The sequence below is a fragment of the Fukomys damarensis genome, unplaced genomic scaffold (assembly GCF_012274545.1).
Source record: "Fukomys damarensis isolate Sample0158 unplaced genomic scaffold, DMR_v1.0_HiC HiC_scaffold_9, whole genome shotgun sequence".
NCBI classification, from domain to species: Eukaryota; Metazoa; Chordata; class Mammalia; order Rodentia; family Bathyergidae; genus Fukomys; species Fukomys damarensis.
The window spans coordinates 42,873,778-42,889,596 of NW_022900921.1; the positions used below are offsets into that span (position 1 = coordinate 42,873,778).

General features: G+C 32.4%; 1 protein-coding gene across 8 annotated transcripts in view; it reads right to left on the reverse strand.

Annotated features, from left to right (window-relative positions):
• The window catches only part of Tsga10 (testis specific 10), a 136,195-nt gene that overhangs the window by 67,711 nt on the left and 52,665 nt on the right, over positions 1 to 15,819 (reverse strand). For 7 of the 8 annotated variants that reach the window (XM_010643214.3, XM_010643215.2, XM_010643216.2 and 4 more), the window contains 4 exons: positions 8,971 to 9,086; positions 6,298 to 6,452; positions 2,787 to 2,842; positions 1,505 to 1,673 (listed from right to left, as the gene is read on the reverse strand). In XM_010643214.3, the coding sequence (XP_010641516.2) occupies positions 1,505 to 1,673; positions 2,787 to 2,842; positions 6,298 to 6,452; positions 8,971 to 9,086 (496 nt within the window). Of the gene's footprint in view, positions 1 to 1,504; positions 1,674 to 2,786; positions 2,843 to 6,297; positions 6,453 to 8,970; positions 9,110 to 15,819 lie in introns of all 8 variants that reach the window. The other variant, XM_010643217.2, reaches the window with a different exon arrangement.

The following is a 15,819-nucleotide window of genomic DNA, read 5'->3' on the forward strand; positions in this document are numbered from 1 at the left end:
TGTGAATATTCTGCAACAATGCATAAGATTCTAATAAGATTACTGACATTTAGAAATTTGAAGAAAGGAGCTAAAGGTGTAGGGAAGGTGTGATGCGTAGGGGAAGAACAAAAAGGGAAAAGAAAAAAATGTGAGAGAATGAAAAGATGAAAATAAAGTGTTTGTAGATGGGGAGGGGGTGAAGGGAGGGCAGAGGTAAGGGGAAAAAATGAGAATCAAGACTTGCCATGTAGAGGTACATTATCCCAATGATGAATGTAACTGTACTGTATCCCTAAAATGTACCAATAAACTCAATAAAATTTAAAAAAAGCATATGTTAAAAAGTATTAAAAATGTTAAGTGCACCGAAAATCACTCTTTAAAAAGTCAAATGTTCAGTGACTGTGGATGATAAATATACGATCCTTTTTCATGACTTGTTTAAAGGAAACAGATTTCTATAATAAGCTTCTATTTCTTAACCAATAAAAAACAAAACTAAATTTCTAGTTTTTTGTAAACACAAGTTAGCTTATTTGCTCTAATATAAACAGAGTACACAAAAGTAGACTTTGTACATTCTTATCTTCTGGTTTTTATTGTTCATTAATTTTTTTAAAAATGAACATTGTTTTAGAATAGTTTTGGATATATAGGAATGTTGTTAAATTAGTACAGAGAGCCCCACATACTCCATACCCTTTCCTCTATTTTAGCATTTTAGCTTGTATGTTATCAAAATTAATGAACTAACATTAATACATTATCTGAAGTCCATATTGTAAGAAGAGTTCTTCCATTTTTACAAAATGTATTTTTTTATTCCATAATCCCATAAACTGTTAAAGTATTTTAATGTCTCAAATAATTTTTTATAATTAAAGTGTTTCAATATATAGCTACTCATGTAAATTAAAATTTGTAACAGTTAAAGAATACAGGTTTTATGATAAAAACTAAACACCCAGAAAATGATATCAAAGTAGGGGAAATCATCTGGACTGAAGAATACTGAAGGGGAAAGAAAGTTTCCAAATATAACTTTTTAATGTTCTAGTTAAAATATTGTTGTTAGGAATGAGAAATGTCAATTAGACTGAAATATATTGGCTTAGAAAAAGTTATTATAAAAATAATTTTCATAAAAGAAATCACAGTTCTAAAGAGGCCCCCAAAATTGTGGCACTGTCCATATTAAACAGAATAATACATAGTCCATCAAATAAACTTACCCTTTCCTTTAATGTTTCTGATGGCTTTTATCCTCACTTGTTGATTTATTCAGTAAAGAAGTACTTTCTAAGGTGTAATACAAATCTGTTATATTTGCCCATTTCTTCTTTTAATATTTAACACTTTATGTCTGAGAATTTCATTTATAAATTATATGGCATATTCTGTCATAACATTTTTTAAATTGGCTAGTTCCAATGTCTGAGCTTTTGTACAAGATAAAGTTAGGGTTGTACCTCAGGATAAATTTTTTTTTTCTTGGAGAAAAGGATTCTAGGAGTAAGTATACCTGGTTTTCTTGCTTGGCTTTGCCAAACTGCTCTTGGAGATTGTCATTGTCATGAGCCAAGATATCTCTTTCCCTAGCAATTTGAGCCAGCTCATCATTTGTTTCATCCTGTTGTCGACGCATTCTGGCAATATCTTGTTCACACATAATGAGGGCCTCAGTAGACTGTCTATTCCACAAATCAAATAGTATATAAGAACAGACATTTTACTGAAACAGAGTAACAAATACTCACAAGACAGAAGGTGGACAGTATGAAAACATTTGGGAGAAGTTTTAAACATGTTTAAATGTATAGGAATATTGCAAAGATATCACGTTAATTTCTCTACATTGCCATCATTTCACTATGAAAGACACTATGTAATGTAAGAGCCAACAATTTGCTAAGTATTTCAAAACTTTTGACATTCAAGAATAGGAAGGCCTTCATCCTACCTCTAGCTGTATGGCTTTGTCTCCTTTGTAGATTCCTCTTCTTCTGCCCCCTTAAAAATTAATGTTTTTCAGGGCTCAAACCTTGGCCTCCTGATTCTCATCACATAAGTTTCTTAGAGAAAACCCATTTGTATCCATAGCTCTAATCTCCACTATTCCCAGATGACTCCAGAGCCATGAACTCCAGCCTTAGCTCCTCTGCTAACATGTCAGATTCAAGCTTTCAGGACTTGTCTACAACAAGGTCTCAAAGGCTCTTTAAGTTCAGAGGCAAAACATGTTTTCACATTTCTGTCATAGTAAGTACTCATTACTGGCCAGAAACCTGGCCTTTTCCTCCTCTTTCCCTCATAAACACCTCACTCCTTCTGTTCCTCAATCCCTAAATCCCAATTTACCATCAACTCCTCTGCATGGATATTCTAAAACACACACATGAGCGCGCGCGCACGCACACACCTCTTTTAAGTCTTTAATGATTTTTTTATGGCCCAACAGGTGAAACCAAGACTCATCTGTCTATAACAGAGGCCTCTTTAAGCCTGTTTAGCTTCTTTTTCATTTATATTTTGGGTTCCAGCAACACTCACCCACTTGTAGTTCACATGGCTCTTGAATATGATTTGTGGTTCCTTGCCATTTTAAAATTCTGAATGTCTTTCTTTTTATTTTGCTAGGCAAACAGCATCCTCTCTTTTAGTTCCCTAAACATATTCATACCTCCCTTGAACATTAACAGAATTATCACCTCACCCATAACACTAAGCCTCTTGTTTCATACTCTTTGTACCTTACATGGTACTTTGCCCCCACTAAGTGCTCAAATATTTGTTGAATGGCTTACCTTGATGCCTGTTCCATCTCAGCAATGATATTCTTCATGCCTGAAATGGTCTTTTCCTTGAAAAGTAATATAAATATTAAATAAAAATTATCTTAAACTGTTATTTCTGTAAAAACTGAATAAACAAAATGTCCCCTCCCTTTTTTTTTCACTTCATTTTGAACACTATGTCTATTCTTCTTTTGTGCATTTTAAAGCCTACTATATCAATACAAATATTTGGACTGTGCAAAAATAGATTATGTCCATTAAAGTAAAGGCTATTTTTAGGCCTACTGATCCAAGATAATATGTAAAATACATTGTTAAAAGACTTGTGCAGTCACCTAGCAATACAACACCCCCATATTTAACTTGTTTTATTTTTCCTCTAGGAAAATCAACAGTTTGTCATTGGAATATTCTATAATGAACAGGATTCACTCACTTCCTTATATTTTTCATGTTATAAAACCCAGGGAAGTGAATCACATATAATTAAATTTAGTTCATCAGAAAAATGACTATGAATGAGTATATTTTTTATATTAGTCAGCGATCTCATTTTCAAAAAGTTGTGAAATGGGTTTGAATATTTTTAATGCCTTCAATACTATTTATACATCTCCTTTTAAAACTCTCATTGAGCCTGAGCTAGTTTAACTATAAACAGATACTTAGAGCTAATGTTAACCTTTTAAAAAATAGGAAGAAATGGGGCCGGGGATTTAGCTCAGCGGTTCGGTGGCCTGCCTTGCAAGCGCAAGGACCCAAGTTCAATCCCCGGTACCAAAGGGAAAAAAAAAAAAAAAGGAAGAAAGGGTCAGGGATTTTAGCTCAGTGGTGCAGCCACTTGCCCTGCAAGCATAAGGACCCAAGTTTGATCCCCGGTAACAAAAAAAAAAGAAAGAAAGAAAATTATCCTTTATCCTTTCATTAAATAATTAACTAGATTTAACCTTGTCCTTCGAATTTTAAATCCTTAGTAACCAAGAATGAGTACAAAAATGAAACTTATTTCCCAATCAATACTATCTGTCTCTACAGTTTAGTATGTGTGCACTATCTTCTATTTACACTACCTTTCTTTACTCACACTATTTCCCTTTATTTATGTGTCCCCCTCCAGAATAATTTTAGCTTCAGTTTAATTTTCTAATTTCCAATAGAATGGTAAAGATTGTACATCTGGCTAGACTGAATAGTGTAGTATAGGTAGAATATCCATTACAAAAACAGTTAAACCTGTTTGAGAACAAGCTTGTGGAGAAAAAAAAAACTCAAACAGAAAATACTGCTCAAAATAGAATTTTACATATTCTAAAGATATAATTTGATGTACTGTAAAACTCTAAAAACCTAACTGAACTTCTAATGCTTTTGAAAGTAATTACTTGGTTGAGTTTGAAATATACTTTATAACCTTTAACAGGACTTTTCTTTATTAATAGAAATTTACCTTGAAAGTAAGGTTTTTGTAGGAACACTGTAAAGTACAGGGAAACAAAACTACTCAATAGAATCTAATAATATACCCTCAACCTAGTTTTCTCTTAATAGGACTCCAACACAACCATTACATTAGCAATTTAATAGTCCTTGTACAACCTCAGTATGTTCATCCATCTAAAAACATAAATTCACATTAATTATTAAAATTTGGCTTAGACAGGATGGTCATAAAGGAATGTATTTAGAAAGAAGAAAAACTAAAGACTTACACAAAGAATTCTGGATTTTCTTTAAAAATTCTGAGCTTGCTACTCAGTTTTCTATCAATTGGTAGCAAATAGTAAAAATCACCTTATTCACTATAATGTAGACTTTTACAAATTAAATTATTTCTCTAATGGAAATATTAGACTATAAAACAGTCCTACTTCCCACTGAAGGACAATTGTTAGTTCAGTTCTGAAATGCCATCATAGAGAACATTATCTTTTAAAATTTTCTAAAATTGTCTTTAAAATCATGTGTCCTTCAGAAGATGATTACTTTCATAAAATTTTATACATTTTTGATTTTGAAATGGACTTAAATTCAGTATTCCTTGTGAAACAAAGTTAACACTGGTATAGTTAGCAAAATTGAAAGAAATGTGAAATATTAGATATGGTAGAGAGAAATGAGACTCAGGAAAATGTGAAAAAATGCATTCTTACAAATTTAGTCTCTTGAAAGAAAATTGTATTTTAAAATGTTGTGAATGTAGGAGAAGCAAAATTCCCCCTAAAATTTCAAAAATAATGACAGCCTTTCCAGCAAGTAAGCCAGTATTTATTATCTCATGTCTTTTGATGGCTTCCATGATGCTCATGATCCCAAATCTAGTAACTTCATTTTTCTAACACTAAAAGCCCAAGCACCTATAAATGTTTTATCTATGTATCTCAAAGACAATTTAAATTCATGTGAGTAATCTTTCTACTACGTGTGTTATATTTCCTATGTTTCCTACTTCATGCATAGGAACTACTTATTTGGTCGCTAACGTGGAACCCACATCTTGCCAATCTGACTTCCTGACAGATGCCCTTCTCTCACTGATACTACTACTATCCCCATACAGGTCTCACACTGTTCTCTTAACTAGTATCCCTGTTACTAGTCTCATTTCCTTTGTAATTTATTTTTATCTGGATTTACAATGCCAAGATACTTTTCCTAAAATAATCAACTACTTCATTTCATCATTACATTATTATAATGACCTTCTCTATCATTGGTTTTTCTGTCTCATTTCATCTTTTACCCTCCATCTTAGCAACCTATTCTCTACCGTACTAAACTGTCAGGAAGTCTCAGATAATCTCATGAAAGCCACGGGTCTCCTGTAAACTCATTTACCTGTCTGATTACATTCTCACTATCCTTTCCTCTAAATCTTTTTCTGGCTTATTTCTAGTCATTTTTCAGTGAATATGAGGTGCTGTCACTCCTAGAAGTTTTCCTAGGTCTTCATCCTCCCTTAACCCAACTCTCATGTTGGACCAGGTGTGTTTCTGTCAAGCTCCAGTAATACACTGTGCATATGACATTGTGGTACTTAACATATTCTATCATAATAATATCTTTATATCCTTCCCTATTATATTCACCCTCAGTTTTTAATATATACCTGGTACATGTCAAAAAATTTTTGCTAAAAGAATGGATGGATAGATTGATGAATATTAGGCCATGGGTCCTAGTTCACAATCATAAAGGCAGTTTTAAATGTTTGACCTCCCAGACTACCTGAAAATGTTTTCAAAAAAAATTATTCTAACTTTTTCATTCTGATATTTGAATTTACCAGTGAATATTAGACACTAATTCATGGCAGAAAATCAATTTAAAATATTACCTAGTTAATATGCACACATACTTTCTAAGACTGTCTTAAGATATATCAGTTAGAATTTAAGCTTTCAGCTCTCTAAAAGAACAATGAGAAAATACTATTATTTGTTTCAGATTCAAGTAAACCATAGTTTAATATTTAAATGTTTCACTTAAACATTTCTTGTCCACCACAGTTCTCAAAACATACTTTCATTGCCAAACTCTCTCCAAGGGATGCAATATTCTCAGATTTTTTGTCCAAACATGCTTGTAGGCATTCCTTTTCTTTAGCCAGATCATTGATGGCTGCACCAAGAATGCTGATTTCTTCTCGCTGTGCAATATTTTGCCTTGTAAAATTATCTAAATATGTAATCATAAAGGTGTTGCTTTAATCAAGGTAAAATATTTATCCAGTTCAGACTGAAGCACTTTTCAAAGTTTCCCTTTATTATTACAGTCAATGATTAAAAATAAAAGTACTGTATTCCAAATTAAAAAAGGTTGTTAGTGATTAAAAAGTGTGATGAAACAAAATTCTAAATGGTTTATACATAGAAAAGCACAATTAATACCTTTGAATTAGAAAGTAAACAAAAGCTCAGGGCTAGGGATTTAGTTCAGTGGAGCCATGCCTGCCTGGCAAGCACAGGTCCTGAGTTTGATTCCCAGTACCAGAAAAAAAAAAAATGAATAAAACAAAGCTCTATAGGATAAATTCTCAAAGTAGATTCATAGGTGTGGTGGGGAAGAGTGAGTGCATGGATGGAAGAGATGGAATATCAAAACCACCTGTAGCCCTGGACCCCTTCATTTCCCCATCCCAACCCTCTAACCTAGAATAACTGTTGTATATAAAGATGGCAAGTAACAAAAATTAAAGTAGCTTATTTTTAGAGCCAAATGTCTTCTAATATTCTGGGTTTTTTCCCCAATTTTTCTAAAATTCCTAGGGGGGAAAAAAAATCATCCCAGGGAGTTTGATTCTATTTTTTCTCTATCATGAGAACTCGAGCAAGACAATGGCAATGCTGAAAGCTGAAATGATTGGTGTGGGACAGTGGTTTCAAACTACGGTTTCTCCACCAGCATCACCTGGGAAATGAAAGCTCTCAGGCCCCCAGCCCAGACCTAATAAATCAGAAACTCTGGGAGTAGGCACAAGAGTTATGTTTTAACAAGCCCACCCTTCCCCTCCTCCCATACTGAGTCTAAAGCACAAGGAAAGGTTAGAACCACTGGTCCAGAGCAGAGGTTGTAGGGTGTCAGAATCACCTACAGAAATTGTAAACGTACAAAAGCTCTGGAACTGCCCAATTCAGGGACTCTGGCTTCATATCTTTATCAGCTTTCAGTGATTGTGACACACTGGTATGGTGCTCTACAAGGTCATCTCTGCTAGACCAGACCTTTAGATAACACTTGACCAGTTAATTCCTGCAAGGGTCATCAGATGCAGTGTTGAGGGAGGTCAGACCATATTGTTGTATGCTGCATGGCACTTGAGAATGCACAGCTCCTCTTTGCAGGCAGCACCAACTTTAAAGCAACCCACATGTATGGGGTATTATAACATGAGTTCATTCCTCCTGACAATCAATCCATGAATTTCTTTTAAAAATTCTCTTAACACTTTATTTTCTTGCTACCTATTAACCAAACTTCTACAAAGACTTTTCTATTCTTCATCTCTACTTCACTTCCCATTCATTTCTAAACTTCCACACCTAACATTCCATTCAAATATTCAACGTCATTCAAACATTTTTGTTCTAAATGTGCCAAGTTCTATCAATATTTTTTAATTCTCATCTTATTTCACTTCTGTGTGTTTGTTTGTTTGGCCACGAACTCAAAGTGATTCTCCTGCCTCAGTTCTTGAGCACTGGGATTCCAGGCATTCATGTACCACCTAGCCCAACCTTCAATTCAATTCTGACAACTGATCACACTACCCCTTTTGAAAACACTCTGCTCTCTTGCTTTCCAAAATAACACTCACTTCTAAGTTTCTTCCTACTTCTTTGAGTTCTTCTTACTTGGTCCTGGATCCTTTTCTTATTCCCTATATTTCCACTAGGTGATTTCATGGTTTTAAAATATCACTTATATGCTTATGTGCCCCAAAAATATATTGGTTAGCTTAGATTTCTCTTCTGAGATAGAAACATATATATTCAACTGCTTGCCTTACATCTTGATCTCAAAATATTTAAAAACTGAATTCTGCATTATCTTTTATAGTTCTCTTTTAATATTTCTTGTCTCAATAAGTAGCAACTCCACCTAATTGTTCATGTCAGACATTTATTGAACTATGTAATAGAAAATATTAAAAACATTTTCTCTGCTTTAAAATAGGCTCTTTTCATAGAGCTGAAAAAATTTTACCCTATAAGATTGTTATAACCATGTTTGCATACAGATTACCAATAAGAAACATAAATAAAATATTTTATAAATTGATTTTTTATAAACCCAAGTATTATCATAGATATAAGCCAAATATCTTATACTATACACCAAAAGTAATGAAACAGTAAAGGTGCTTCATTACAACAGCTATAAGCAAGCTGCAATATTACACAAAAATGTAAATTTGAAAGTGATCGCATATTTAAAGTGTTGCTGCTTTGTTTAGCTATTTCTTCACTGACAAATTTTAAATCCTAATAATTCTGGTCCTAAATTTAAGATTTCAAAAATCTTACTATAAAAAATGCATTTTCCATTAGTTTTTCATTTATAAACTCTTAAAGACCTACTTCCAAGTTTACCTAAAAAATTCAGGTTACAAATTTCAGTTGTAACTGAAGAGAAGGAAATATATTTTTCTACCAAATTAAAGAAAAATAATAGTAACATCAGGAAGAAAACTCACCAATTTTTTCATCCAAGCACATAATTTTCTCTTGAGTAAGCTGTAGCTCATATTTTTTCTTAGCAAGGTGTCGTTGAGTATCAGAAAGGTCTTTTTCTGTGTTTTCATATAAAACTCTGTAAATATTATAATCATAAAACTAATTCTGAAATTTTTATGTTTTTCCACCTTTTAGTGTATCTAAAATCTAAAAGCATAAGGATACTAATATTTACTTTTTAATTTTTCATTTATAAAACCACCCTATAGAAATTTTTAGAAAAGATAAAAAAGGATCCTCAATCTACTACTCCAACAATGAGCTATTAACAGGTTGACATTCGTCATTCAATATCTTTTGCTATATACGTTTTAAAGCTAACATACCATAAATTCAAAACTGAATTCTGAATTTTTAACCTATACTTAATCTTTAATATTTTTAAGTTTTGCTATAGCCTTCCAAATTTTTTTCTGGCTAAAAAATATTACTATATTCACTTACTCTCTAGCAAACATAATCACTTACTTAACTAGTTTCCTACTATTAACTCATTTCAGGTTTTTACTTCTATAAATAAATCTGTGATGAACAGCATTTCATTCATTCATTCTAAAAACATGTGTTTCATATGCACCAAACACTAGGTGTTGAAGAAGTTATGGTGAATCAGGCTGGCACTGGTCCTTCCCTCATGGAGTTCACAGTTAATAAGTAAACAGATTCAATTTCTGGAAATATGGAAGACTGTGTAATCTGAAAGTTCTTTAACTACTTAGACATACTGAATATAATCTAAGAGTCATCCTTTAAATGTACAGCAAAACTTGTAAGAATTTGTAAGGAAAGTCCCTTGTGGCTAAATCAGAGCAGTAAGACATATTAGTTATGGTTGGGGTTTAACTGTCTTGGTAGCCTGTAATCTTGAGTTTTAATTTAGAAACAGAAAATGAGGTTACAGAAATGTTCACAACACAAGAATTGACGAAGATTTCTCACTTAAGCCATTGAGAGCTATACCATTAGTTAAAAGGTCAAACTAGAGAACATATGAATTATTGCTAGGCTCAGAGAAATAACAGTTTTCCCTAGGAATTCTTAAATTCAAGGGAGGCAGAAGGGCAGAGGAAGGGGATGTGAAAAGAACTAAGATGTGTTATGTACATGTATCAACTGCCCACAATGAATGTAATCATTATGTACTGCAAGCATATACTATTACAATTAAAAAATAAAGTCAGGAATGGGACATTGGAAAAAGATACATAATACTATATAAAGCTCATTTAGCATATAAAAGCAAGCAGGAATAATCTTAATATAAGGAAACAAGCATAACAAGCTAAGTGAGTTCAGGTTATCAAAGAGGAAAAAAAAGACAGTAATATTTTCAAAATAAGATAAGTCAAATAAAATTTTGTCCCAGAATTTGGGACACTTGGCAAAATTCTGCTGTAAACATGCTGCCGACCAAGGCACAGAACTAAGGGCCCCAAAAAGCTTGTTGAAAATGATCTCACAATTCAAAATTATACAATACATTAACAATGGGCCAGGGATTTAGCTCAGCAGTTTGGTGGCCTGCCTTGCAAGCGCAAGGACCCAAGTTCAATCCCCGGTACCAAAAAAATAAATAAATAAATAAATAAAATATATTAACACAACCTTAAGAGAGTCAAAAATATACAAACTAGATTCCCAAGAACGTCAAAGTACAGCAATATCAATCAGAAATCTTAAAACAGATTCATTTAAATACAGAAACATAAATAACAGATATAAATGAAAAAGAAAAAAAGCACTTAAAAAACAACCAGAGAATTTCATGAATTTAAATCATTAAAACTTTAAAAGTAACAAAACTCAACAGACAAGTTAAAGAACAGAACAGATAAAGCTGAAGAGAAAAAGAAAATTGAAAAGAATGAATCAGATACATTTCCTATAATAGAGCATGATAAAAAAGGTACACAATAAAGGTTAAGAGACATGAATGACAGAATAAGAAAGTTTAATCTATCTAATCAAAGTTTAAGCTATCTAATCAAAATTCCAGAAGGAAAGTATAAAGATAATACTCAAAGAGATAATGGCTAAGAGGAAATCTTATATTAAAGAAGTATAAATCTATATCTATTAAGATAATTATAAATAACGGAGAGTAGTGATTTTAAAGGAGGCCAGATTTTATACTTTACTCAAAATGATAAAATGTAACACCAGGAGAGTATAATATGGTTATGTAAAATATAATGCTTAGAGCAATTACTGAAAAGATCTATACAAAAGCACTACAGATATCAAAGTGGAATTTTTAAAAACAACCCAATAAAGGCAGGGAAAAAAAACACCAAAAATGTAAAATTGGAGAAAACAACCAACTAACCAAAGAATAATATGGGAGAATTGAGCCCTACTGATAACACTAAATGCACGTGGTCTACCTTATTTCTGATAGCCCAAACTAGACAATCAAAATCTCTCTCTCTCTAGGAAAATAAACAAATTGTGGTAAGTTCATACTATAGAATATTGCTCAGCAATAAAAAGCAGTAAATTATTGAAACATACAAAAATTTGGATGAGTCTTGCATTATTCTGATTTTTCAATCTAATCTCAAAAATCATATCCATATGATTTTATTTATAATAGTCATGAAATTAAAAAAAATTATAGAGTTGAAAAATAGTGCCAGATGTCTATAAAATAGTATGGCAAGCATCTAAATGCTTTCCCCCAAGATCTGGAACAAGAGAAGGATGTCCATGCCCTTTCCCATTTGTATTCAACACTGTATAAAATGCTGCAACCGTAAGACAAGAAGAGAAAAAGGCGCCCAAATTAAACAAGTAAATCTGTTCTTATTTTCAGATGACAAGATTGTCTATTTGGAAAATTCAATAGAATCTAGAAAAATGTAAAACTAAAAGGTAATTTTATCAAGGTACAGAATATAAGATCAATATATAAAAATCAATCTTAGGCTTTCTGGTTTTAGTCTCAACACATAAAGATCTTGGAATCTGTCATTCCCATTCTTACAAGAGGAAAAAGGTGAATGTACTGATAATCAAAGACTTCTCTTAGATACAGTGGGGATTTGAGTTTCAGAGTAAACCATTAGCCCAAAATCTGAAAAGACTGGAAAATCTAGAGCCACAGTTCAGATTTACTCATCTGGAGCAGAAGCTAATGGAATCACAAATGGTTAGGGGCCATTTAAATGATAATTTTCATGAATTAAGGTAGATAAGTCTGGAAAGCTACTTCCAAGAAAGAAGCACCTGAGGACCAGAGTCTTGAAGGAGATCCCACATTTCATTGTGTTTTATCTTCAGGAACCCCACCAGGTTTTAACAGTAAAGATCTTAAAAACATTCCTTTGTAGCTCTGACAAGGGAAAGGCAAGAGTAATTATGGTAATATATGCCAGGAGCATTCTTCATATTAAATTCTTACTGTCTGGGTGAAGACTTTCCCACAACCTTTTCCAGACTGGAAGAAGATATTCCCTCTACCATAATTTAACCCTCTCTACCTTTCTGTTTCAATAGAGATTTTTAAAAAAGCTATACGCTTGGAAAAATCCTTGTGAACATCATAGCTTTGAGGCCCAGCCCAACTAAGAGACTGAGATTTAAACATGAAATCTTTCCCCTTCCCTTTTACCATCAGGACTCTAAAATAATCCAAATGAACTATAGATGTGCCCTCTCAGTGATGAAAAGTATCCAGAGAAGCCCCCAAAGCCAAGAGGAAAGACAGGAAAAAAAAAAAAAAAGACAATACAATACAGGTCTAAATTACAGATAGAAGAAATAAGTTCTAGTGTTTTATTGTATAGCAGAGTGCCAGTAGATAATATGCTATATATCAAAAACGTTAAGGGTCGGGGATTTAGCTCAGTGGTGCTACTGCCTGCCTTGCAAGCACAAGGACCCGAGTTCAATCCCTGGTACAAAAAACAAAAACAAAAGTGTTAAAAGGAAGGATTTTGAACATTTTTAACACAAAGAAACGAGGAGATATATATGCTTCCCCTGATTTGAATATAATACATTTTATTCATGTAATAAAACATCATATAATACTCCATAAATATGTATAAATTTTATTCAAAAATGTTTTTTAAAACTCAGCAAAATTCAACACCCACCCCACCCCCCACAAAAATCAGGACCACAGAGGAATCTGAAGCCTCAGGAATGTTCAGCTATAGCAAATACTGGACGTAACCAATTCCTAACTAAAGTAACATAAACATTCACACTAAAGGACCATTTACCTTTGTTTACCTTGGTTACTAAAACTTAATGCAACATGTTCAAATTCCAACAAAATATCACAACACATGTCAAAAGTCTGAAGGATCACAATAAAACTCAAATATGAGGTAAATATGGAATTATAAGGTAGATTTTAAATAATTAGGACAAAGTGGTTTAGAGAACTAATGGAAAAAGCAAACATGCAAAACAGATGGATAATGAAAGCAGAGAGACAGAAATTCTGAGAAAAGGAAATGCTAGAAATAAAATACATAACTAAAATGAAGAATGTCCTTGATGAGTTCATCAGTAGACTGAACATAGCCAAGGAAAAGAATCACTGAACTTGAAGAAAGTATAATAACTATTCAAACTAAAATGCAAAGACAAAAAAGAATTTAAAAAGGGCAGTACATAAAAAAATGCAAATATTTTTGAAATGCCAAAAGGAGCAGAAAAATATAGGATTATAGTATCTGTATTTACATACTAAGTACAGTATTAATATACAGAACTATAAAACACTGACAAAAGATTCAAAGATCTAAATAAATGGAAAGAAATTCCATGTTCATTGATTGAAACATATAATATGAACCTATCTGTTGTTCCCAAATTGATTCACAGTTTCAATATAAACTGAATTTAAATTCCAGAAAGCTATTTTGTACATATTAACAAAGTAATTCTAAGTTTATATGGAAAGGAAAAGATTCAACAGAGAGAATACATTACTGAAGAAGGTAAAATTTGAAGACTTACATCATCCTGTTTCAAGATTTAATACAAAACTATAGTAATTAAGACAGCATGGTCTGGCAAGAAAATAGACACACATCAATGAAACAGAACAGAAAACTGAATACTCACACAAATACAGACAAATGATCTTTGACAGAGGAGTAAAGGCAATTCAGTGGAGAAAGAATATCTTTGCAACAAATTATGCTAAAACAATTTTTGGACAGACATATGTAAATTAAGTGAACCTGACACATACTCTACATCTTTCACAAAATTAACTCCAAATAAATCACTGACAGTAAGTGTAAATGTAGAACTATATAATTTAGAGAAGAAAACATATGAGAAAGATTGATGTGCTTTTCTTTCTTTCTTTTTTTTTTTTGAGACAGGGTCTCACTATGTAGTTCAGACTGCCCTGGAACTCAATATGTAGCTCAAGCTGGTCTCAGACTTGCAGAGATCCTCCTGCCTCAGACTTCCCAGTGCTGGGATTATAGGTGTGCACCACCACACCCGGCTCGATGTGCTTTTCAATATGACACCAAAACCACAACCTATGAAAGGAAAAGTTGATGAATTGAACTTCATTAAAACATTTTTGCTTTCTAAAAAATACTGTTAAGAGAATGAAAAGACAAGACACAGACAGGGAGACTGTAATTACAAAGCTCTATCTCATAAGAAAATGCATCCAAAATATACAAACAACTATGAAAACCCAACAATAAATAAATAAACACTTTAAAAATTAGCATAAGATTTCAATGACAGGCTTATTAAGAAGATACACAGATGGAAAATAAACATATGAAAAGATGCTCCAGATCATTTATCATTCAGTAATTGTATGTTGTAAAAATTTATCAGTATACATTTATCACAATGGAAATATCTAAATCTTTAGTATATACACACTTTAGAAGAGAGTTTTGTAGTTTCCTAAAAAGTTAAACATCATTTTACTATATGATCTAGCAATCATGCACTGAAGTATTTACTGAACTTACTTTAAAAAAAAAACCTGCATGTTAAAGTTTATAGTGTAATTAGCAAAAAAACATGGAAGCAGACAAGATATCATTTATAAGTACATGGATAAACAAAATATGGCATGTCTTGACAGTGGAATATTATTTAGTGAGAAGAAATGAATAATAAAAGTAAAAAGGACGTAGATGAACCTTAAACACATGCTGCTAAGTGAAAGAAGCCAAAGTGAAAAGATTGCACACTAGATGACCCCAAATATATGACATCCTCAGAAAGATAACCACTACACTTCAGACAGGTAATCAAGATCAAAATCAACAGTATTAAATCATATTGTCTGTGCATACCCTTCATATATACATACCCTAAATCATCATTTTTCTACCTACAGTCTTTTTCCTAAACATATATTACCTCAACCTAATTATGAGAAAAACAACAGACAAACCCCATTTAAGTGACATTCTACAAAATATTTGCTGATCAGTACTCCTCAAAATTTTCAAGGTCATCAAAAACAAGGAAAGTCTGAGATTGCCACAGCCAAGAGAAGCCTAAGGAGAAATGACAACTAAGTAAAATGTGGTATCCTGGATAAGATCCTGGAACAGAAAAAGGATATTAGCAAAAAAACTAAGAAATTCTGCCCAAAGTATAGACTTAGTCAATAATAATGTTTCAGGTTCATTAACTATAATAAATATACCACAATAATGTAAGATGTTAATGCTAGCAAAAATTGTGTGTGAGGTACATAGGAATGCTATAAATCTTCACAATCTTCTGAAAATCTGAAACTTCTAAAATGAAAAGTCTATCTTTTTTGTTTGTTTGTTTGTTTGTTTTGTTTTTTGAGACAGGGT